Here is a 26,385-nt window from a genome sequence, read left to right on the forward strand (position 1 = left end):
TGTGGTTTCTAAATTAAAATCTGAGCTTCAGTTAATGCAGTTGCTAAACAAGGCTAGTTATTCTAATCAAAGTAAGTAAAGAATTATAAGGGATACATGTTATTGCCTTCTCCTAGCTATTTTGTTAGCAGTTATGGGTGTTTTTGGCTAGACCAGCATTTATTACCCAATGCCAATTACTCTGACAAATGAATGATTTATTGTCACATATATTTAGGGAGATACGGTGAAAAATGTTCTGTCCCTAGAATCTGTTGTCATTTTGAAGTACAAAAGAATGAAAGAAGCATTCATCTTCATTGGCTGGGATCTCAAACATGGCTCCAGGACTTCCACAAGGTGCCCACTCAGTGTCTACTGCATCAATGCTTCGCTGCTAATTCTAGGAGCCCATGCAGTGGGCCTGTGAAGCTGTGGTCGTCCTCCGGTCACTGCTGACACTGCTCCAGTTTCCCTGTGATGTCAGGACTGTAAAGAAAAGAAGACGGAAAAGAAGAAAAGGAAAGAGAAATAAATGTGGTGGGCTTGGAGTGGACTGACCTACTGTCCTGGTGCCACTGTCTTGAATAGCTGGATGTGCTCTCTCCTCTATGCTGCAGTGCTCGCTGTCCCCTAATGCTACTGTTTCTGCATGTGCTCAGGAGGCCAGGCCTGCTGGCGACCTGCCAGAGATACCAAGTCAGAATGGTGGGTGGCTTGGAATGAACCTTGAAGGTGGTGTGCCCAAGTATGTGCTGCTGCAACAATAGTCATTATTATTACGACATAGGAAGAGGCCATTTGGCCCATGTTGGCTGTCTGTGGTCATCAGCCCCGTTCCATTGCTGTATTCCCTTAGCTTACGAGTTTATTTCTCTCATGTGCTTATCTAATTTCGTTTTGAAGTCATTGTCTTTACTTTCACCACCACAGTTGTTAATTCTTTTTCTAGCAAACAGGATGATGTAAGGTCATTGAAAATAATTTGATTGCAATAGTGTCAGTATATTCTGTGACATGGTTCTGTTCACACTGCTGGCAGCTGCATAACAGAATGACTTCTTGGACATTCAAAACAGTTTGGCAGTGCATCAATCAGTTGCTGCTGGGAGGGTTGTTTTTCAATTGTTCTAACTATATTAATCTCTTTCCTTGAAAAGCCTCCATGCTCATGGTCAATCTTTAGCCCTTAGCTAAATAAATATTTTTAGAATAACATTCTAAATTGTACTGAAGATAGTGCTAATGGCTTATTCTGTTCAAGGATTTACCAGTAAACTTGAGCTTGAGCCAGTGAATATATTCAGAGTTGTTTATTGGCTTAATATTTTTTCAGTGTTTAGTCATGTTGATATTTGTTGTTTGATTATTTTTCCATATAATGTTTTTGCATGTTGTCTGTCAGATGTTCGTTCTTTGAGGAAAGAGCATCACGTGAAAAACATTCTAATAATACTTTTTATAAATCAAAAACCGGTTTATTTTGAATGCAATATATGAATATCTGAATCTAGCTTTTCTCGTAAGGGGTATTTATATTCTGTTTTGTACCATTGAAAAATAAATTACATGCCTGCCCTTTTTTAAACAGATATATTTGTAACTATGAAACTAGCTGTTATTGTGTGTGTGCATTTTTGATTTGGTTTGCATTTCAGTTACATTTGTTCTGTTCCTTCCCTCCCGAGAAGAGAAAACAAAACGTCTGTACTTTGATTTCTGCCTCATTCCTGCATATTGGCTGATTGGTCAGTTCAGTAATCAAACTGCGTTTTCACCTTGAATGCTTTGGCAGTTTGCAGCACCAGCGTGCCTGTTCACTTAACCTCCCTGCAAAACACATAACTCCTGCTTTAATGAGAACCACCCAGACAAAATTGCAACACCACAACTAATGTCAAATGAGCAATGATCTATGATGTTTCTAATGACCTGGCTCATCTTGATTTACATTCTTGTAGATCAGAGATAAACATACCAATCGGCTGAAAATGTTCAACTGTAATGCTTTACTGGTGTAATAATTCTGAACTGATATCCTTGTTGTTTATTGTTTGGGTATGATATCGCCAGTGCTAAGGTTTGAAGAAAATAAAATAATACATGACTTGGAAAGGGTGGACGCTAGGAAATTGTTTCCGTTAGGCAAGGAGACTAGGACCCGTGGACACAGCCTTAGAATTAGAGGGGGTAAATTCAGAACAGAAATGCGGAGACATTTCTTCAGCCAGAGAGTGGTGGGCCTGTGGAATTCATTGCCACAGAGTGCAGTGGAGGCCGGGACGCTAAATGTCTTCAAGGCAGAGATTGATAAATTCTTGATGTCACAAGGAATTAAGGGCTACGGGGAGAATGCGGGTAAGTGGAGTTGAAATGCCCATCAGCCATGATTGAATGGCGGACTGGACTCGATGGGCCGAATGGCCTTACTTCCACTCCTATGTCTTATGGTCTTAAAATGTACCTTTGTGTTTAATACTTTGAAATGTTATTTTCACTTCAGTTATTAGCAGATATATACCTTTATTCTAAAGGTTTGTAGCTAGCTGAAGGCAATTATTTCAAACCATTGAAATAACCCATTTTGTCTTGAGCACAGGTACTAAAAATGCCCATGGAATTAAAATTTAATTGAAAATGGTGGTACTGTGTGTTGCATCTGTTTCAATTCCCGGAACTTTACCAAAGGCCTGAAGATACTTAGTTGTTTAGTTATTTATTCAGTATTTTACACATTCCAAAACACATGTTGTGACATTCTCTAGGGTGGCTCAGTGGTTAGCACTGCTGCCTCGCAGTGCCAGGGACTCTGGTTCGATTCCAGCCTCGGGCAACTGTCTGCGTGGAGTTTGCACATTCACCCGTGTCTGCATGGGTTTCCTCCAGGTGCTCTGGTTTCCTCCCACAGTCCAAAGATGTGCGGGTTAGGTGAATTGGCCATGCTAAATTGCCCATAGTGATAAGTGCATTAGTAGGGAGTAGGTGAGTGGGTCTGGGTGGGTTACTCTTCGGAGGGTCGGTGTGGACTTGTTGGACCGAATGGCCTGTTTCCGTAATGTAGGGAATCTAGTCTAATCTAAATAGCCAAGTAATACATCTGATCTCAATCTGGGTATACATTGATAAAATGAAGTGTTCTGAACACATCAGTTTTGATTTTCTGTGATTGCTGTCTCCCTCTACTCTGCTAAAGATGTAGGTTTCTTCCTAGGATCCCGTTCACATAATATCCATCTGAACTGTGATTTTTTTTCCTTCTTTGCGAATCCTTTACCTTGCTTTATGTGGCTATTGGTCACATGACTTTTTAACTTCATTCATGGAATGTGGCATTGCTGACTAGTCCAGCATTTATGGCTCATCCCGAATTGTCCAGAAGACAGTTATGATCAACCACATTATGTGAGTCTGGAATCATATGTAGACAGAACCAGGTAAGATGGCAGAACTCCTTTACTCAAAGACATTAGTGAACCTCATGGATTGTTATGGCAATCAGTAGAGGTTGCATGGTTGTTAATAGACTACCTATATATTCTCGAGTTTTAAAATTAAATTCATATTCATTGTCTGCCATTGTGGGATTCAAACCCATGTCCCCAGAACATTAACTTGGAATTCTGAAGTCCTAGCCCGGTGACATCACCACTTGACCATTGTCAGGCCAATTGAGGTGTGGGATCAAGTGAGTGGGAAATAGTCACCTGTTTACATTTGGTCCATGTGTACACTTTGCTATGGAGGATACTGAATAATGAAGTAGCCCCATCACATTTTGCTCCCTACTGGGTATTGGTGCTAACTATAGCAAACCTTCACACCAGCGTTTTTAAATTCAGTCTGTTCAGAGATGTTATTACATGCAGATGGAACTTGAACCCTAGCTTCTGGCTCATAGGCATGAGCGCTATCACAGCGTACAAGAATCCTTTCCCTACTCACCACCATTGAAATCATTCACAGAGTTATTGAGTTACACTAGAAACAGAAACCATTTGGTCCAGCTCATCCATGCTGACCAGGTATCCTAAACTGATCTAGTCCCATTTGCCAGCATTTGGCCCAGCTCCCTCTAAACCTTTCCTATTCATATACCCATCCAGATGCCTTTTAATTGTTGTACCTCTTACATACAAGCACCACCCTCTGCGTGGAATCATTCCCCTTGCACCTTTAAGCTATGGCCTCTAGGTGGTGGTTTGAACTTGGAACTTTATTACCTAATATTTAATTGTGATTCATTCCTAAATTTGGTTGCGTTGTTTAACCAACTGCGATGCAGAATAAAATTAATGGATTTATAGATGCAAATGAAAGGCTTCATTACTAATGCAGATTTTATTTGTGTTGTGCAAAATTAGCAGATTATGTTGATGGATCTGATGTTACATTTGACTTCTGATGCTATTCTCCACCCACCAGATCCATTATGACTAGCAAATACAATAACGTATGTTTAAGTTTGTGAAATACTTCATTTTATTATTGGTTGACTGTTCTATCACAATCACTTTTGCAGTTAATTTACCTTGATACTTTACCAATATAATTCTTCCTCTTCAGCTGCAGTTGTATTCTGAAACTGGTGTTGTGTTACTGCTACTTAACGATCCCAAAGATTTTGTGGAACTAACTAAACAACCTAAGAATAACATGACGATAGAAGGGAAAGAGATCACAATTAGTCCTGTATATTTACTGTGGGATCTCAGCACTATCAGTCAGGTAAGTTCTTCTATTATTTGTTTAACAGCATATGTACAATATGTGCAATTGTATTTATTTGTATTAAGATTTTTGGAATAATTTAATCTAGTCTATTTAGTAATTACAATGTTGGTATAATTGCATTTTTGTGGAGTGACTCAATTTTTAATGTGAAACAGCAATTTTACCTAATGTAATATGGCCTCCAAATGCCATATTATGGAGAGTCTGATTAAAAAGTCATCCAGACTCCAAACATTAGCTTGCTGTCTCTCCATGGATGCTATCTGACTTTGTGATTTCCAGCATTTGTTGTTTTCAGTACAAATTCTAGAATCAGCAGTAATTTGCTCGAACACCATATGCTGGGAGAGAACCACAATTGTAGGTGCTGGAAATCAAAAAATCAAAACTATAAATTATAGTAACACAGCAAACTAAACAGCAACTGTGGAGAGATGCTCATAACAATACCTTTGTCTTCGTATATACTTACTTTGTATCATACAACAACTTGCATAATAAAATAAATGCTGAAAGGACTATGGATGCTGTAAATCAGAAACAAAAATAGAAATTGCTGGAAAATCTCAGCAGCATCTGTGGAGAGAAATCAGAGTTAACATTTTGGGTCTGGTGACCCCATCTCAGTTCTGAGGAAGGGTCACCCTTGCAAGGGGCCTCTTAATTGCTGTCCTTAACTATCAGTAAGCAGCCCTGGTCCCACTTTTTGTTCCAGTGGGTTTCCCTCCTGTTTTAGGACCCAACATTGAGACTTCCTCATTACAAGTAGAATACAACATGATCTGTGCATTAAAGTATTGATGTGTATTTGTTTTGTAGCTTGATTTAGGTTTTTAAAAGGAACATATGAGCTTGTAAAACTTAAAAAGTATTTCTCATACTTGCTAATCTGTAAAACAGTTCATTCTTCAAAGAATACATTAAGTTTTAATGTTGATTCATTAAATATTTTGTTAGCACAAGATTAAAATTAATTTGCAACGTTGTAAGTGAACATGAAAAAGATGATTACGCTATTAAATTTTAAGCTATTAAAGGAAAATTGTTTTGTGTATCAATAGTTTTTTTCTACTAAAATAATTATTGTAGTTTACGAACACTTGATAGTTGTAACACAGTAAGTCCATTCATCACCAGCTTCACTCTTCTCCACAAGTCCAAGCAGGATGATGATATTTCGGCCAGTCGGTTCGAGGATAATGAAGAACTACGATACTCTTTGCGCTCTGTGGAGAGATATGCACCTTGGATTCGGCACGTCTTTATTGTGACAAATGGTCAAATCCCTTCCTGGTTAAACTTGGACAATCCTCGTGTTACAATAGTAACACACCAGGCAAGTTCTTTTGTATTTATTTAGTGTAACAACTTTGGATTATCATTGTCAAGTAAGGTAAAACTGTAATCCTGTTGCTATGAAAAAATATCAATCCTGCTTCCATACTGTAGGGCTTCTATGAGCAACAGGATGAAAGGAGATATCAAAATAAATAACAAAGTATAAGTTAAATCATCCCAGTTGTTTTCTTTTCCTGTTATATACAGGCTGGAATAAACACTGACTTAGAAACACTGGAATACGAAAGGTTGTAATGGTCTTCCTAGCCTATCTGTCTAATCCCAGATTCTGGAAGAGTTGTATCCAATGAAATTGCTCATCTTTCTGCATCAAATTCTTAACCGACACTCAAATCCACTACTTTTGTACGTTTGTTCATCATTACACTTTACGTAAAGTTAAATCTCACTCGGCTTTCCTTCCTCCTCACCCTTGTTGTAAGTGACATACACTTGTTGCTTTCAGTGATTTATCCACCATCTCTGTAAAGTTCTGCTGTGAAAATAATGCACATTAGACTAGTTTTCTGTTTATTATGCTTGCGCACATTTCACGTTTGTCCATTTAATTATATCCGCCTGTTTCCCATTCTATCCAGGTACCATTTCTATTTGATGAGTCTGTTGACTGGCAACCAATTTGAGCTTACCATGGACCATGTTTAGAACAGTACAGATTAGGTTAGGTGGGATTTTTTGTCCAGTTAACCATGTTTGTAAATTTCTTTCACATTTAACCATTTTCTCCTAGGAAATTTTCAGAAATGTTAGCCATTTGCCCACATTCAGTTCCCCAGCTATTGAAACGCACCTACATCGAATACCGGGTCTTTCTCAAAAGTTCATTTATCTAAATGATGATGTAATGTTTGGAAAGGAAGTGTGGCCTGATGATTTCTACTCTCATTCTAATGGACAAAAGGTTAGCACTTCTTTTAAACTAGAAATTATGCAAGTGTACTGTTGGCAACAAAGCTACACAGCTATCGAGTTTAAATTCTGTTGCATTGGTTGTACTAATTAATTAGATAAATTCAAGATTATCTGCTTCTACATTGTTTGGAAACACACCGTTTTTGTGCAGCTTATTGAACAATTTATAAGATTGAGGCAAATTATATTTACTAATACTTTTAACTTGTTTGGCTTAAATTACAGAGACAAGTCTACTCATTTTAATTTTTTTAAATTGTAATTGAATTGTTAATTTTAGGTTTATCTCACGTGGCCAGTTCCAAATTGCGCCGATGGATGTCCAGGGTCCTGGATTAAAGATGGCTACTGTGATAAAGCTTGCAATAATTCAGCCTGTGATTGGGATGGAGGTGATTGCCTTGGTAGGTTTAATACCAGTTCTTTTCTCTTGTGTCCTCTGCACTCCCATGTAGCTCATTAAAAAATGGCAATGAATGTTTAGAAAGGGTCATATATTTTCAAGAACTGGGTGCTATTATAGGGTTATACACTGGGATTTCAATTTGAATTGCAAGTGCAGGCCACAATTTATACATGTAAGCTAACAAAAAAGAGTGAATCTCAATTTGTCTTTGCTCAGTAAGTCTTCAAGTATAAACCTGAACACTCGCTGGATGGGGAGTAAAGTGAAATTTGGACGTACTGTTTCTTCAATGTGAGAAGAGATTTCATAAAGGTGTTTAAAATTATGAAGGATCCAGACATCCAGTCGATAGAGAGAAAGTGTTATTATTGGAGAATGAGATGATAATAGATTTTAGGTGAATGGGAAAAGAACCAAAGGATGTTTAGATGTATTTTGACAAGGCTTCATGGGCATTACATCCTGAAGTCGAATTAAGACCCAGACCTTTTGACCTAGAGGCAGTGATGCTATCACTATGCCACAAGATGATTTATTTAATTTGTTTAATGTGTTCCATTAATTATCCAATGAGTGTCTGACATTTATGTATTAAGCTTAATTTGTATAATTTAGTAAAACGGTATGTGTACCATTATCTTTGGTATGCATGCATTGCAATGGTAATTTTATCACATATATAAATAACATTCGATGGAGACATTCTCTAAATCTTCTGCTTATCAGCTAACAGTTGGGAGAGTTCGGGTTCAGTTGCAAATAAGAATCCATAGGAATAAGAAATACTCCTCTTTAAACACTGGAGAGATCCCAGAGAACTGCACAATAGGCAATGTTGCTCCTTTGTTTAAGAGGAGCAATAGGGATAATCCAGGAAATTACAGGCCTTATGTCAGTGGTAAAGGAAATAATTGGTGAAGGTTTTTGGGATAGAACTTATTCACATTTGGAAAACTTTGGACTTATTAGCAATAGGCAGCATGGTTTTGAGCCGTGTCTCACAACCTTGATTAAGTTTTTTTGAAGAATTGACAAAGGTGGTTGGTGAGGGCAGGGCAATAGATGTTCTCTATATCGACCTTAGCAAGGCCTTTGATGAGGACCTTCATGGCAGGCTGATACAAAAGGTGGAGGCATACCAAGCACAAAGGCAGATGGTTGTAGTTGTTGACAATCAATTATCTCAGCCACATGATACCACTGCAGGAGTTCCTCAGGATAGAAATTTTCTAATCAGTCTGTTTAGAGATGTTTGACACACCACCTTTGTGTCATCTGCAAACTAAGCAACGATGCCCTCAATTCCTTTGGTCAGATTGTTAATGTATAACATGAAAAATTGTGATCCCAACACTGATCCCTCCAGAACTCCACTGGTCACCAGCTGCCATCCTGAGAAAGACCCCTTTATCCCTGTTCTCTGCCTTCTACCAGTCAGCCAATCCTTAGTCTATGCCATTACCTTGCCCCTAATGCTATGGCCCATCTTGTGCCTCCTTTGTGGCACCTTGTCAAAGGCCTTCTGAAAATATAAATAGATCACATTCCTTGGCACTCATTTGGCTAACTTATGACCTCAAAGAATTCTAACAGCTTTTGTCAGGCATTACCTCTTCTTGAAGAAGCTGTGCTGACTGAACCCTATTTTGCCATACATTTCTAAGTACTATGCAATCTCATCCTTAATACTGTACTCTAAAATCTTACCAATAAGTGAAGTCAGGCTAAACAGCTTATAGTTTCCTAATTTCTGCCTCCCTCCTATCTTAAACAGGGTATCTTATTAGCCATTTTCCATCTTCTAATGCCCTCCCTGACTCCAGTGATTCCTGAAAGGTCACCCGTAATGTGCCTCCACAATCTCCTCAGTTATCTCCTTTAGAACTCTATTGGGTCTGAGTGATTTATGCGTCTTCAGACCTTTCAGCTTCCCCAGCACCACCACCTTAGCGATGGCACTCACTTCTGCCCCCTGACTGTCTTGAAGTTCTGGTTTGTTGCTAGTATCTTTTGTTGTGAAGACTGATGCAAAATAACAATTTAATTCCTCCACCATGTCTTGTTCCCCATTACTACTACTCTAGCCTCATTTTCCAGCAGTTCAATATCTACTCTTGCTGTCTTATCTTTATATATCTTAAAAATCTCTTGTAATCTTCTTTCATATTACAAGCTATCTTACCCTAATATTACCCTAATGGCTTCCCAATTCTCTGGCTTCCCACTAATCTTCAACATATTGTATGCTTTCTCTTTTGATTTATGCTTCCTTTGTCAGCCATGGTGGCCTCATCCTCCCCTTAGTATGTTTCTTCTTTCTTAGAATGAGTCTCTGGTGTGCCTTCTAAATTACCCTCAGAAACTTCTGTCATTGCTACTGCATTGACTTCCTTTCCTAGGCTCCTCTTCTCATTAGATATATGAATAGACAGAGAATGGAGAGATATGGACCACGTAAAGACAGACGTTTTTAGTTTAGAAAGATGTCATACGTTGGTGCGGGCTTGTTGGGTCAAAGAGCCTGCTCCTGTAGTGTACTGTTTTTTGTTCAGTCAACTCTGGCCAACATGGTTTTGTGTGGGCGAGATCGTGCCTTACCAACTTGATAAAATTCTTTGAGGAAGTGACCAAGTTGATAGATGAAGGAAGCGCTATGGATGTCATATACATGGACTTTAGTAAGGGGTTTGATAAGGTTTCCCATGGTAGACTAATGGAGAAAGTGAAGTCACATGGTGAGCAGGGGATACTAGCTAGGTGGATAAAGAACTGGTTGAGCAACAGGAGACAGAGAGTAGTAGTTGGAGGGAGTTTCTTGAAGTGGAGAGAGGTGACCAGTGTGTTCCACAGGGGTCAGTATTGGGACAACTGTTGTTTGTAATATACATAAATGATCTGGAAGAGGGCACTGTTGTTATGATAAGCAAGTTTGCAGATGATACGAAGATTGGTGGAATAGCAGAAAGCATAAGAGACTGTCAAGAATACAAGAGAATATAGATAGACTGGAGAGTTGTGTGGAAAAGTGGCAGATGGATTTCAATCCAGACAAATGTGAGGTGATACATTTTGGCAAGACTAATTCTAGAGCGAATTATACAATGAACGGAAGAGCCTTGGGGAAAGTTGTGGGCAAAGAGATCTGGGAGTACAGGTCTATTGTACCCTGAAGGTGGCTGCACAGATGGATAGAGTGGTCAAGAAGGCATATGGTATGCTTGCCTTCATTAGACGGGGTATTGAGTATAAGAGCTGGCAAGTCATGTTAAAATTGTACAAGACATTGGTTTAGCTGTATTTAGAAAACTGTGTGCAGTTCTGTTCGCCACATTACCAAAAGGATGTGGACGCTTTGGAGAGGATGCAGAGAAGGTTTACGAGGATGTTGCCTGGTATGGAAGGTGCTAACTATGAAGAGAGGTTGAGTAGGTTAGGTTTGTTTTCATTAGAAAGAAAGGAGATTGAGGGGGGACCTGATTGAGGTTTATAAAATCATGAAGGGTATAGACAGGGTGGATAGAGACGGGCTTTTTACCAGGGTGAAGGATTCAATAACGAGAGGTCACGGTTTCAAGGTGAGAGGTAAAAAGTTTAAGGGGGATACACGTGGCAAGTACTTCACACAGAGGGTGGTGGGTGTCTGCAATGCGTTGCCAACAGAGGTGGTAGAGGCAGGCATGGTAGATTCATTTAAGATGCATCTGGACAGATGCATAAGTAGGTGGGGAGCAGAGGGATAAGATACTTAGGAATTGGGCGACAGGTTTAGACAGTAGATTTGGATCAGCTCAGGCTTGGAGGGCCAAAGGACCTGTTCCCAGGCTGTAAATTTTCTTTGTTCTTTGTTCCTCCCCCACGTTCTTCCCTATAAAGACTCTGGGGTCAGTCACTCTTACCAACACAGTCATGGACAGATGTTCGTGCATCAGGTAGATGAGTGAGGATGAGGCTGAAGTATATTTTTCCCCCTTGTTGGTTCCCTCCTCATCTACCACAGACCCAGTCTAGCAGTGATGCCTTTTATGACTTGACCAGCTCGATCAGTAGTGCTTCTGCCAAGCCTCTGTTGGTAGTGGACATTGAAATCCCCCAATCAGACTACATTTGGTTCTCTTGCTTTTTTTTTTGCTTCCTCCAAGTGTTTTTCAACATGGAAGAGCACTGAATCATCTCTTTAGACAAGGTCATTATGTGGAAATGAGCAGGAAGTTTCCTTGCCTGTGTTTGACCTTGTGCCATGAGATTTCATGGGGTTCGTAGTCGTAGATGAGGACTTCCAGGGCTGCTCTCACCTGACTGTACACCATAGTCCTGTCATCTCTGCTGGATGTATCCCTCCACTTTCAAGTCCAGTTATTTTCTTTGGAACTAAACGAGGCTGGAAAATGACTTTTGATGCTGTAAAAAAAGAGGGAGGAGAAGAAAATGGGGCAGATTGTGATGGAGCTAAGAGAAAAATGCAAAGGGAGTGCTAATGGTGATAAAGGAGTGATTGAAATGTGAAATAGCTGTGCATGATGGATTTAAATAGTGAAAAAAGTCACCTTTGCTGAGTGCAGAGCCAACACGACATGAGTTTCAGTGGGTGGGTGAGGGAAAGGGATGTTGTAATCAGTTTGTACTCTGAAGTTGTTAAATTCCTTGTAAAATCCTGCAGTCCCAGGATGTAAATGTTAGGATGGGTGGCTAGGACGCAAGCCCTGTGGCTATGATGTCAAGGCAACTGGGAGTCAATGTGCTTGTTATCGATATTGGTGGACGGTCTGTCCCCAGAAATGGAAGCAGAGAAATTAAAGGGAGGGAAGGGGAGAGCCCAAAATGGACAGATGAAGGTGAGAGAGGGATGGAATTTGGAGCAAAGCTAATTAATTTTTCCAATTCCGGACCAGAATCAGCACGATTGATGTCATTGATGTACTGGTGAAAATGTGGGAGAGTTCCCGAGTAGGACTGAAGGAACATTCCACACACTGGACAGTGACAGGCACAACTGGGTCCATTGCTGGTACTCATAGCCACCCTTTGACTTGGAGAACATGCGACAAGTTAAAGGGGTTGTTCAAAGTTAAGATGAGCTCAGCCAGGTGAAGGAGGATGGGAACGTTTCGGGCCTCTTTTCTCAAGGAAGAAGTGGACAGCTCAAGACCATCCTCAAGGGGATGGATATGTACAGGGATTGCATGCCCATGGTGAAGAGGTGGTGCCTGCAGCCAGGAAACTGGACATTATAGAATAGAAGGTAGTGTTAGAGGAATCATAAACGTATGTGGGAGCAAACTGAACAAAGGGAGAAAAAAACGTCAAGTTCAGTGGGGCAGGAGCAAGCTGAAAGGATGGGTCTGCCAGGGAGATTGAGTTTGAGAATCTTTAGGGAGGAGGTAGAAATCATCAGTCATGCTCACTCTGGAAGCCGTATTGTCAGTTTAGCCATGGATTTCAAAAATAAGCTATGCTGTAACACATCTTGGTGTCTTTAGATAATAAAGGTTATACTTTAAATGGACTCTTTAATGATAAGGGACAAAGAACAAAGAAAGTTTACAGTCCAGGCACAGGCCCTTCGGCCCTCCAAGCTTGAGCCGATCCAAATGTACTGTCTAAACCTGTTGGTCAATTCCTAAGCATCTGTATCCCTCTGCTCCCCACCTACTCATGCATCTGTCCAGACGCATCTTAAATGAATCTACTGTGCCTGCCTCTACCACCTCTGCTGGAAACCTCTGATTATTATAAACAAAAGACCTAATAGAAATGAATGGGTTTTATTTAGTCTTTGAAACCTCTTTGGAGGCTTTACTACATCAAAGGTGCTAATTCAGTATAATCCTTCGATGACTGCTCTCCCTTCCTATCTCTGTAATCCATGCAAATCTCTCAGCTCTCTTGATCTGTCTCCTCTTCTAAATTGAGCCTCAGATGCATCCTTTTTTTTAATCCTTCACTGTTAACCACCATTTTTTCGGGCCTTAAACATACAATCTCTTTTTACTCCTTTTAAGATGGTCCATGAATCCCATCAGTTTGACTGAGTTTTTGATTATTTGTCCTCATGTCTCCTAATGTAACTTGATGTCAAGTTTTGTTTGATAGCATGCTATAAGGCATTTTGGGATATTTTTACTAATTGAAGGATGCTTAATAAACTTGTTGAACTACTTCTCAGTTTAACCAGATTACTAAATAGGATTGCTTTATTTGCAGGTAACACTGCAGGTCCTCGTGGTGGTGGTGCCGGAGGAGTGCTGAATGTACAGGCCTGGCAGTTTGCTGCAGGGCTCCCTGGAGTAACGTATTGCAACCAAGGTTGTGCCAACTCCTGGCTGGCTGACAAGTTTTGTGATCAAGCTTGTAATGTCTTATCATGTGGATTTGATGCTGGTGATTGTGGGGAAGGTAAGTGTGAACTGCAATTATATGATATCCATTAATGCCTTTAGTATACACTTTATATTTTCAGAATAAATGCAACAAAGATTGCAACAAAGTTATTAAACTGGCTTATTGTTTCGCTCTCCAAGAAATACTTTGCAAGTACAGAAAACACGGATTGATAAGCAACATTTATTCTGAAAATATAAAGTATTTCTTGGAGAGGGAAACAATGAGCCAGTTTAATAACTTTGTTGCAATCTTTTTGAAAACAAAAAAATATCAGGAATAGACTAGTGGCAGGTTTGATAATTACTTACATATAGAAATGGGTATTGTTTTTGGAATTATCAGGAACATCAACATCAGATTTAATTTTTATTTATTTTTCTCGGGTTGTGGACGTGGCTTTCAAAGCTATCATTTGTGGCCAATGATGATTTCATTTAAAATGACAGGCATGATAAGCTATGGGCCAGGAGTTAAATGTGATTTGCCTTTGATAAAACCATGTTGAATTGTCTGGTTGCCTTTAGACTTTCAAAGTGCATGGCTATAATTTCTTTAATTAACAAATCTAACACCTTCCCCATGACCGAAGTAAAGCTAACTGCCCTATTTTCTGACCTCCTCCCTTCTTGAATAGAGGCTTTGTATTTGATAATGTCCAGTCTGGAGTATTTCTAAAATTGAACTTTTGGAAAATTAACACTAGTTACTATCGCATTAATAACCTCTTTCAAAACCCTAGGGTGCAACACATCTATGTCTGGAGACTTGTCAGTTGCAATTTCTTCAGTTTGCTTACTGCTGCTTCCCTTGTGATCATAATTTCTCTAAATTCCTCTCTCTTCCATCTCCTGATTTACTGCTCTTACCACAAACAAAAGATATAGTGGGGAACCAAGGGTCAGTAAAGAATGGGGATCTTCAAAGAATATGTTAATAAAGAATTGTAGAAATTAATAGGATTAAATGTCAACAAATTCCCTGTCCTAATATCCTAGGATTTTTCTTAAACGGTGGCTCCAGAATAGTGGATGCAGTGGTTAAAAGAAGTTACTCAGGCTGGTAGATGTTGAAGAGTGACCTTCCATGAGGATTATTGCTAGGTTTGCTATTCACTATTTACTTAAACAATTTTGTCTCAATTTTGGAATTTTCAGAATTTGTAATTTGCACCAAATTGGAGAGTTAATTACAAAGCAGCACTACAGCAAAATAAAGGAAGACATTAATAAACCTGCTGAATGTGTATGCACTCTATTTGGCAAATAAATTTCAATGTAGATATTTATGACGTGATGCATTTTTGGTGAGAAGAGGAGGGAGGGTACATTTGCTTGGGACGTTTTGAAGTAAGTTGGAGAAATGGATCATTATGATCTTAGTAATGTGCATTACTTTCTAGAAGTACTGGGGTTTATTTCTGGAGGTGTAAAACTGAAAATGTGGGGAGGTGAACAAACTTGTGTAGATCCTTGATCAGACCAGACCTGGAAGTGCTGTGAACAGTTTTGATCTACACATGTCTCAAAATGTTAGAATCATGATGAGATTTTAGAATGATGCGAGAGCTTAAAGGTTATACATATCAAGAAAGATTGACCATGCTGGCGGTTCACTTTTTGTTTGGAAGAATGAAGACTGATGAATTGCCTAATAGAGGTTTTTGGCATTGTGAAAATTTTGTTTGGGTCAGCACAGTGGAAATGTTTCCACTTGCATGGGATACCAGAACTAGATGCTACAAATGGAAGATAGTCATGAATAAATAAACCCTAAAGGGAATTTAGGAGAAACCTCTTCACCCAGTCTATGTGGTAGTTCCAGATTCTCACTAATCTCTGGGTAAAAATAATAATGCATGCAGTTGTTAGGAGAAGCAAGATAAACAGATGAGGAACAAATGCACAGAAAGATATGCTTATTATGTCTGTTGAAGAAGGGGAAAGGTGGCATAGAACTGACTTGTTAGATTGAATGACTATTTCCTGTCCTTTAAGTACAATGCTGAAAATGTGTTGCTGGAAAAGCACAGCAGGTCAGGCAGCATCCAAGGAGCATTTACGTTTTGGAATGAGCCCTGCCCGAAACGTCGATTCTCCTGCTCCTTGGATGCTGCCTGACCTGCTGCGCTTTTCCAGCAATACATTTTCAGCTCTGATCTCCAGCATCTGCATCTTTCTCCTAGAAGATTTTTACTTAAGCACATTGACAACCTTTGTGTAAATTTTGTTTTACAACAGTTTCTAGTTATAAACAAATGAGAAGTTTTCAAAAATATCTCCTCTTAATGGCTCAAATATTTTTTCTTGCTTGCTAATATTTGATAATTACTATATGGATTGGGTCTTAGCCCTGTTTGCTCGTAGGTTTTGAGTATCTGTTGCCACTATTGAATAAACATTTATTGAAGATGTTGCAGTTTGTAAATAATTAATATTACTGTAGCAAGTATGATAAAAGCAAGATTCTGATATTTATGACTCTGATAGAAATGCATTTATTGCATCATGAACTGTACTAGAAGTGTAAATGTTTTATTTAATCACCAAAATGGTCAATTTGTTTCGCTTTATTACTGTCATCTGGAACTAAGGAGGCTTTCACCAGATTCCTTCAAAAATAACTTTGTTTTAATAAATGAATTGGAGTCATGATTTGGATAAATGAGTGTATTCTTTGGGCAAGTGGCAAAACTGGTTATCAACTAAGCTGCTATGCAGAAGCAAACCCCTTAATCTCAAGCACCCACATTCGTGCATAGATATGACGAGACAGCTCTGCAGAGACACCATGAGTTTGAAAGAAATAAAGGCTTCAGTCGTAAAGTTAGCCATGTTCCCTCTGAGTTTACTTAGTGCGCAGTCTGTTTGTTGCACTATGCAGTCCCTTTATGGTTGCTGTGCATCTTAAAATATTGTTTGTGCCCAACCTGTTTCCTGCATTGCAAATTATGGCCTAGTTTCCTACGTGCCATGCAGCTCAGAGGGAATAATACTTGAGATTTCTGGACTCCAGTCATTTATGAAGAAACTAAATAAAAGTTATTCATGTCAACTTTTAACGTTGATGTTTGAAAACAGTTGTAAGAACTTATTAGATATCAAATTGAATTTGTTCCTAGCAGTTTTATTTTTCTTCGAATTCTAAGTTTTTTGTGAAGATGTTTTCCATTTGTCTCAAAACGTGCATTTGATTTGAAATGGGTGAAGAAACAAAATTTTGATGGTCCGCCAAAATGGAATTGATCCTGAATTGTGAACTTGGTTCTCAACCACTACTTTTATATGGTTATTTTATTTTAATATCTTTGTTATTAATTTTGTTGCACCTACTTCATCCACAGAACACTTTGACCAGATGTATGATGTAAATCTCCACCTTAATCAGACTCATTACGTGCTTCCGAAAGGTGAGGCCTTGCCTTATTTCCGTTTTGGGGCCTTGGCAAACAAAATTACAGAGGCTTCGTTTACTGATAATGTTGTAGTTCGCCATGCTTCTGTGGCTAACAAATGGAAGACTATTCACTTGATCATGCACGGAGGAATGAATGCAACTACAATCCATTTCAATTTGACTTTGCTGGATAAAAATGACAAGGAGTTTAAAATGCACTTCACTGTAGAAGCTGATACCAGAGAAGATCAGAAATCAAACCAAACTGTCAATTCGAAGAAGCAAGAAAAGACTATAAATTACACTGAAGCACCGCTAGAAATGGAAATTCAATTCAAAGATATTGCTGAAGAGCTACAATTTCCCAAAATCCGCGAAAGGACTTTAGATGAGTTGAATATCAGTCTTCTAATGGATCTTCAGTTTATTAACACATCTCTACTGCCTGTTGATGTTCAGAAAGAATTAAAAGAATTGGATACAAAACTAGAAACTGGTGATATCACACTTAAAGGGTACAATCGAACAAAGGTGTTGATTTTGGAACCATTCAGAAAGCTTGCACATTTTTCACAACAAAATGGTAATAAATATATTGTCCAACATCCAAAACATATTGCTTTGGAAAAGAATGTAGGCTTGTTGGAAAGAGAAGTTGCTGGTGAAGGACATATTGAAGATGATGATGCTAAGAATCACCTAACAGAAAAACAAATTGAGAATGGGCGGGTTGGAAGAAATGAACAAGCCAGTGATCAAGTGACTCTAAATTCCTTGCTTTCAATGAAAATAAACAATCTATTAAAAAGCCCTTCTAAAAATGCACCAGAACTCCAAAAATCTGACGTCAGACCTATGACATCACAGAAAATACTTAATATCCTTATACCAAATGATAGCAGCAAGTTAAAACAAGATCAGAATGTGAGGGCAATAGAAAAGAACTTCAAGCCCCAAGAGCAAAGATTCCTAAGAGAAGCTAATCCTGACACTGCAAATACAGAAATAAAAAGCAGCCCAGGAAATGTCAATAGAAAGCTGCAGTATTACACTGGGAGTGATGTTGGCTTTTTACCTTGGGAAAAGCAAGGATATTTCCAGGATCTAGTAGAAGTAAGTCATACATAAAAATGTATTCCCCCATTTGCATAGTATAAAGTTGTGAAATGAGTGGGGTTTGTATTGAAGTAATTGAAGCATTTGTAATATTTTATGGTGAAGACTTGTTCAACTGGTATCAAGTATGCTTTAGTTTATCACAGCAAAATATTGTTAATACTGCATATATTTAAACAAGAGAGCCAGTTTAAAGGGAATTCATTTTAATATTTTGTATCGCACAAGGTCTCATTTGTGCCAATAGGAGCATATTATTTGCAATCTGCCAGACCTATACCATACCATTTGAACATACCTTTCATAATTTTTCTTAAAATTTTCATTTGCTTTATGCATCATTTAATTTTGATAATACTTCTCTGACCCTGGGATGTATTTCTATGATGGAGGCCCTACATAAATGCTGTCATATGGAGGGCTTTTGCAAGGTTGAAGCAAAGAAGTCCCACTGTTGAAGCAGTGTGTAGAGAGCTTGACTGTGTATGTTATATATACTCCGACATTCCTGAGTAGAAATATAGAATGGTAAATTCTCTAGCCCCTCATTCAACTTCTCCCCCGTTTTGATCCGTTGGTGTAATTCAGATTTAATCAGAATATCGGTTGCATATATTTTCATTGATTTTGCTTCATGTTGGACTGAACTCTAAGGCTATGCTGTTGATAAATGACTTTTGTACTAAATAATGCAATCTTTTGATGAATATTTCCTTTGAATAAGGCATATTTTATATCTAGAAATCAGTTTCACTTGAAAATGAGCATCTAAACTTTTAGCCTTCGTACCTTACACGAGTCATTTTGTTTTACTTCAGGAGGATGCAAAACTGGAAAAAGCACTTGCATACCACACTGACAGTAAGCACGTGGGAAGAAAACTTAGAGACACATTTGCAGATTCACTGCGCTATGTAAATAAACTTCTTAATACTAAGTTTGGATTTGCTTCTAGAAAAGTTCCTGCCCATATGCCTCATATGATTGACCGGATTATCATGGATGATCTTCAGGCTATGTGAGATACTGATAATTTTCTAGCTTTCAAACAGTGTTAATATAGAAACCACAGAAAATAACTATTTTTAATAGATCCCTAATTTTCATTTACAGCATGTCTTGACTTTAATTAGAGATGTGATAAAAACATGTTCAAAATATAGCAAATGATGTTGGTGAAAACATACTAGAATGTATGGTTTTAGAATGCTAATCAATGCAACACTTAGTGTCAAACATCTGAACTAATGAATGAAAGCCAACAAAAGTTTTTTTCAATTTACATCATGGCTTATATTTCCATGAAAATATGTTCTTATGTTTGAAATATTAAAAATATTAGCTTAGAATTCAGATGAAAGAAAAGACTTCTATTTCTGTGGCACTTTTTATAACCATCAAATGTTTCAAAGTGTTTTATAACCAATTGAAGTATGTTTGAAGTGCTGTCACTGTTATAATGTAGAAGCTATAACTGAGTCCAACAGACCCAAGAAAATCGCCAATTCAATTCCAGGTCTGTGTCAAAGATTAGACTTAATTTGGAGTTTAATATTTGTTCATTCTAAAGAAAGGTCATAATCTGGAATCTTAACTAAGTCCACAAGTGATGTAGACTTGCTGAGTATTTCTGACATTTTCTTTTGTTTTCTGATATTTATGTTCATTTCTTAAAATGGCTTTATTACTTGGTAGGTTTCCAGAAGCATTTGACAAGACTTCTAACCATAAAGTGCGTCATTCTGAAGACATGCAGTTTGCATTTTCATATTTTTATTATGTAATGAGTGCACTGCAGCCGTTAAACCTTTCTGATGTTTTTGATGAAGTCGACACTGATCGATCGGGAATCCTTTCTGATCGAGAAATCCGAACGCTAGCAACTAGGATTCATGAGCTCCCACTGAGCTTGCAGGTAAACCTTTTGTACCAATTCACATAGAAACATAGAAGGTAGGAGGAGGAGGAGGCCCATCAAGCCTGCTATGCCATTCATCATGATCATGACAGATCGTTCAACTCAGTAATATAATCCTGCATTCTCTCCATAACCTTTGATCCCATTCACCCCAAGTGCTATATCTAGCCACCTCTACTTCCTGTGAAGAAATGTCTCCTCATCTGTGTCCTAAATGTTCTACCCCGAATCCTCAGACTGTGACTTCTAGTTCTAGACACACCCACCATCGGGAACATCCTCCCTGCATCTATCCTATCTCATCCTGTTAGAATTTTGTATATCTGAGATCCCCCTCATTTGTCTGAACTCCAGTGAAAACAATCCTGAACTAGTCAGCCTTGCCATCCCCGGAACCAGCCTGGTAAACCTTCGCTGCACTCCCTTGAAAGCAAGAGCATCCTTCATGAGAAAAGAAGACCAAAACTGCACCCAGTATTCTAGAGCCAAAGCCCTGTACAACTGGAACAACACATCCCTGCTCCTGTATTCGAAACCTCTCGCAATGAAGGCCAACATATTATTTGCCGCCTTTACCGCCTGCTGCACCTGTATGCTCGACTTCAGCGACTGGTGCACAAGGACACCCAGGTCCTGCTGCACACTCCCATCTTACATTTTACAGCAGAAGATTGAAAATAGTGAGCAAGCTTTGCATGCTTGTACTTCAATAAAAACATAGAATAAAAGCCTTGGGGAGGCGATGGCATTGTGGTATTATTGCTGTACTGCTAATTCAGAGACCCAGATAACATTCTGGGGACCCAGGTTCAAATCCCGCCACTGCAGATGGTGGAATTTGAATTCAGTAAATATCTGGAATTAAGACTCTAATGGTGACCATGAATTGATTGTCAGAAGAACCCTTCTAGTTCACTAAGGCCCTTACCTGGTCTGGCCTACATATGACTCCAGGCAACAGCAATGTGGCTGACTCTTACTGCCATCTGGGTAATTAGGGATGGGCCATAAATGCTGCTTAGTCGGTGACACCTTCATCCCGTGAATAAATAAAGAAAAAAGAGCCTTTTTCTATGCTGTATATCTCTATAACTCTAAAATCAATAAGGGTCGATACTATATTGCAACCAAATCTGTGTCTTTGCCATCAATAGGGAACATAATAAGGTTTGACAAGGTGCTGCACAAAAGGTTAATCCACAAGGATGGACTATATGGGATTGGGGTAATTTATTAGTCTGGGTAGATGTTTGACTGATGGACAAAAGATAGACAGTTGGGATAATTGGGTTTTTTTCCTAGGTGGCAAGATATAATTAGTGGCGTGCCACAGGGTTCAGTCTTTGGACCCTGTTATTTATAATCTACATTGACAACTTGGATATGGGGTAGAAGGCTATATAGCCAAATTTGCGGACAGCACAAAAATCAGCGGGATGGTAAATTGCAATGAGGAAATAAGAACCTTACAAATGGATATGGATAGGTTAGGAGAGTGCGCCGAAATATAGCAGATGAAGTTTAACATGCATAAGTGCGAGGTCATGCATTTGGGTTGGAAAAAATGGGAAGCTAACCTATTGTCTAAATGGGCATAGAGTTTGAAATGCTCCAGTCCAGAAGGATCTAGGTGTTCCCGTTCATGAGTCACAGAAAACTAGCATGCAGGTATGGCAGATAATAAAGAAAGCAAATGGAATGTTGGCTTTTATAGTTAAAGAAATAGAATATAAAGGTAGGGACATATTGTTGCAACTATACAAGGTATTGGTGAGACTGTACAGATACTGTGCACAGTTTTGGTCCCCTTATTTGAGGAACAATGAAGTGGCATTGGAGGCAGTTTAGAGGAGATTCACTAGATTGATCCCAGAGGTGAGGGGTTTGTCATATGAAGAGAGATTTAAAGTGTATACTGTCTGGAATTCAGAAGAATGGGAGGAGATCAAATTGAAGTATTCAAGATAATAAAATGTGTGAATAAAATAGATGTGGAGTGGATGCTTCCTCTTGTGGGGCATTCTAGGATGAGAGGTTATAGTCTTAGGATAAGGGATAGCAAATTTAAAACAGAGTTGTGAAGAAACTCCTTCTCCCAAAGGGTTGAAAATCTGTGGAATTTGCTTGCTCCCCAAAGTGCGGTGGATGCTGGGAGAAGTTATACATTTTTATTGGTAATGGGTTGAAGGCAGGAAAATGGGGGTGAGGGGTGTATCAGCTATGATCAAACAGTGGAGCAGACTCATTGGGATGAATGGCCTAATACTGCTCCTATATCTTGTGAACTTGTAATGTTGTAAAATAAATTGAAAGACGGCATCTTTAAAAAGAGTTGTATTAGGAAGCAAATAATGGAAAGCCTTAACATGTGTTGTTATCAAAGACATTGAGATAGAATGAAGACCAATGATCTGGCCAAAGGTCTGAAGTTGAAACTCAAAAGGCTAGAGGTTGTGTTGTGATTAGTGGGGGAGAATTCTTTTAAAAATTAATTAATAACTTGGTGCACTGCTCAGCCAAAAAGTAGTATTGTTGTAAAGTTGTTTGAAGCCAGTTTGAAGTGGTTCTACGAAAATCATTTTCAAGTGGGAAATCCCATTGAAAATTGTTATCACAATTGAAAGTGATAACAATTAACTATTGATATTTCATACACCAAAACGGAAATTGCGAGGGAATCTCAGCATATCTGACAGCGTCTGTGAAGAGTGTATCTTAAATTTTAGCATGAGCATTGACATTTCTGTATTGAAATATGCCAGCATGTCATAGAGATGTACAATATGGAAACAGACCCTTCGATCCAACCCGTCCAAGCCGACCAGATATCCCAACCCAATCTAGTCCCACCTGCCAGGACCCGGCCCATATCCCTCCAAATCCTTCCTATTCATATACACATCCAAATGCCTCTTAAATGTTGCAATTGTACCAGCCTCCACCACTTCCACTGACACCTTATTCCATACATGTACCACCCTATGTGTGAAAAAGTTGCCCCTTAGGTCTCTTTTATATCTTGTCCCTCTCACCCTAAACCTATGTCCTCTAATTCTGGACTCCCCGACCCCAGGGAAAAGACTCCAGTCTTCCGGCACCTCACCTATGACTATTAATGATACAAATATCTCAGCAAGAGGCCCAGCAATCACTTCTCTAGCTTCCCACAGAGTTCCAGGGTACACCTGATCAGGTCCTGGTGATTTATCTACTTTTACCTGTTTCAAGACATCCAGCATTCCTCCTCTGTAATATGGACATTTTTCAAGGTGTCACCATTTATTTCCCTACATTCTATATCTTCCATGTCCTTTCCCACAATACAGACTGATGCAAAATACTTATTTAGTATCTCCCCCATTTTCTGTGGCTCCACACAAAGGCCGCCTTGCTGATCTTTGAGGGGCCCTATGTTCTCCCTAGTTACCCTTTTGTCCTTAATGTATTTTGTAAAAACCCTTTGAATTCTCCTTAATTCTGTTTGCCAAAACTATCTCATGTCCCTTTTTGCCCTCCTAATTGCCCTCTTAAGTGTACTCCTACTTCCTTTATACTCTTCTAAGGATTCACTCGATCTATCCTGTATATACCTGACATATGCTTCCTTCATGTGTTTACTTATTTCTAAAACATTGCAAACTATAAAAAGTATAAATTTTATGGTAGTTGTATTAATGTTTTTATGTTGCTCACAATCATTATGTTTGTTGAGATTTTTTTGTATCCTTTAGGATCACTGGATCAGGATTGAGGATACTTTTCTCTTGTGATCAGTCACATTTTTTCTGGTTTAACTGTTTTTATATACTGTATATAGGACCTAACTGGTCTGGAACAGATGCTGATCAATTGCTCCAAGATGCTTCCCACAAATGCTACTCAAATTGATAAAGTACCACCCACTCTGGAGGCATATTATGATCCAAACCTGGTAAGTACTTGGCAAATAACCTTCACCTTTCCTACTTTATGTAATGTACTAACTTTAAACTTTATTTTCATTGGAGGGGTACTTTACTTTGTGGTTTACTATTGTATCGTGGCCCTTGCCTAGGAATTGCACACGTTAGAACAAGAATAATTCGGTCGACCTGTCCTTTCGTCTTTTTTTCATGTGGGGCATTTGATTTCTCCTCGATGCATTTGTTAACTCAGGACTGTGAACTATATTTCTGTCACTGTGTAGTGCAGCAGGTTAAGTCTCTCAAACCGTGCGCTTGATGGACAAGGGTTTTTTGACTATAAAGCAATTTTTAAAATGTTTCATAGTGCCCCAGTTAAAACTGAACTAGCTGAAAATGTTAGTAAGCAAATGATTTGAGACTTCTTCTGAATATCAAATAACATAACTGTATTTTGACCAACATTTTATTTAAATTAAATATTTCTGTTGCTACATCAAACATTTTCTACTAGAGCAGAATATTTGGAAGAATCCAGTTGTGACTTGATGACCATTAGACTATGTTTCTGACGTGTAAATGTAATTCTAACTGCAGAAATGGTGGAAATAAAATGAAGGCACATAATGTGTTAACATCTTAAATACTGGGTAACTTCTTGATGTTAACCAGGTCTGTGGTAAATAACATTCAGCACAGGAAGACTAAAAGAAGTTAATTCCCTGGCAGTGATTTGTGTAATTACTCTTAAGTATTAACTGGATAAATCAATTTTCAAATGGATGTCCCAGATATTAAATTGGGAACTTCTACCTTTGAGATTGTACACCTATTAGGATATTATTTCTAACAGCTAAACAGCTTTAATGTATAAAAGCATAAACAGTAACACGTGCCAAGCCAAAGGAGAGATCATGAGTTATAAGCAGGGCCTTCAAGGAAAGAGAGGTGAAGAGGTTTAGGGAGAGAATTACAGAGCATTTAAATTTAATTTATCGATGAGAGGGAATCTTGTTCAGATTTGTATTTAATTTTAATATGGTAAACTAAGTTTGCAAATACTCCAAGGAACATCTGACTAACTTTGTAAATCTTGTTTATTGTAGCCGCCAGTGACCAAAGGACTTGTAATGAACTGCAAACCCATTACTGACCGTATTCGCAAAGCTTACAAGGATAAAAATAAGTACAAGTATGTGGAGTAATTAATGGAATGCTACTTTTTTTTCCATCAACATGGTTAGCAAATAGCTGTGCACTGTCTTTTTGTCTTGTAAGATTCCCAATAGTATTGTTTCTTTGCATAATCTTTTGTTGTGGAGGATATTTCTATGGGGAACTAAAACTTTGTATTTCCATTTCAAATATTGCTGCCAGCATCAGGCAGTTCTTGATCAGGGGCAGCTATGTTTGCTGCAAGGCACCCCACCCCTGTCAACAGAAAAACAATGTCCTGCAATGTGCCTGTTCACCTATCTCTGGTACATTGTGAACTTTTACACCATTTGTCATATCAGCCAGGCTCATAATTTCACTGCAAGCATGTCAATTTCTACAGAGGCTTGTTGTGGTATTTGATCCCACTGAAAGCTGTACCGATACAGCAATATTAACTCTATCTAGAATTGTTGTAGCTTACAGAGAGGAGTTTTTATTCCGTCAGTTTAGGTTGGATTCAGATGCATAAACCAGAATTCCTCTTCTGTTAATTTTTGTCAGCTCCTGTCTTGGCTGACCTCTTATGCCTTGTCATCAGGCAGAAACACTGAACATTAATGAGAGCTTGGTGAAACAGACTGTTCTCACGCCTTTTTTACCATGTAGGTTTTATAAATTGATATGTTTTGCTAACAGACCATACAACCATACTGATATTCACATTCTGGAAATGAATATGGAAAGGGTCATTTTTTAAAAACGTTTTAATTTACAAAACATGGATTAATTTTCAATTTTTCAATAATCAGATTTGAAATCATGGGAGAAGAGGAGATTGCCTTTAAAATGATTCGTACTAATGTTTCTCATGTTGTTGGTCAACTGGATGACATCAGAAGAAACCCAAGGTATGTTTGTGGAAGTATTATTATAATAAAAATCATTTCAGTGACTGGATTGTTATATCTGATATTGTTCTTTGTGTACATTCTTTATTTTGGAATATCTCAACATAGGTTGCACAATGAATTAGTCTGATATTATCATGCAGCACCATTATATCCTCCATATATATGATAGTAATTGCTGACTCCTGCATCTCTTGTGCTGTAAAATTCTGTGAAGAAAAT

The 26,385-nt window shown here is 38.5% G+C and overlaps 1 protein-coding gene across 3 annotated transcripts in view; it reads left to right on the forward strand.

Moving 5' to 3' along the window:
- The window catches only part of gnptab (N-acetylglucosamine-1-phosphate transferase subunits alpha and beta), a 91,497-nt gene that overhangs the window by 40,518 nt on the left and 24,594 nt on the right, over positions 1–26,385 (forward strand). For all 3 annotated transcript variants that reach the window (XM_043708746.2, XM_087996993.1, XM_043708747.2), the window contains 11 exons: positions 4,543–4,704; positions 5,867–6,046; positions 6,800–6,970; positions 7,262–7,385; positions 13,589–13,780; positions 17,109–18,274; positions 19,096–19,295; positions 19,973–20,192; positions 24,013–24,126; positions 25,204–25,289; positions 26,065–26,163. In XM_043708746.2, coding sequence (XP_043564681.1) covers positions 4,543–4,704; positions 5,867–6,046; positions 6,800–6,970; positions 7,262–7,385; positions 13,589–13,780; positions 17,109–18,274; positions 19,096–19,295; positions 19,973–20,192; positions 24,013–24,126; positions 25,204–25,289; positions 26,065–26,163 — 2,714 coding nt within the window. The remainder of the gene's footprint in view (positions 1–4,542; positions 4,705–5,866; positions 6,047–6,799; positions 6,971–7,261; positions 7,386–13,588; positions 13,781–17,108; positions 18,275–19,095; positions 19,296–19,972; positions 20,193–24,012; positions 24,127–25,203; positions 25,290–26,064; positions 26,164–26,385) is intronic.

The sequence above is a fragment of the Chiloscyllium plagiosum genome, unplaced genomic scaffold (assembly GCF_037043375.1).
Source record: "Chiloscyllium plagiosum isolate Xiang-an unplaced genomic scaffold, Cpla_swu_hap1 HiC_scaffold_19, whole genome shotgun sequence".
Taxonomy (NCBI): domain Eukaryota; kingdom Metazoa; phylum Chordata; class Chondrichthyes; order Orectolobiformes; family Hemiscylliidae; genus Chiloscyllium; species Chiloscyllium plagiosum.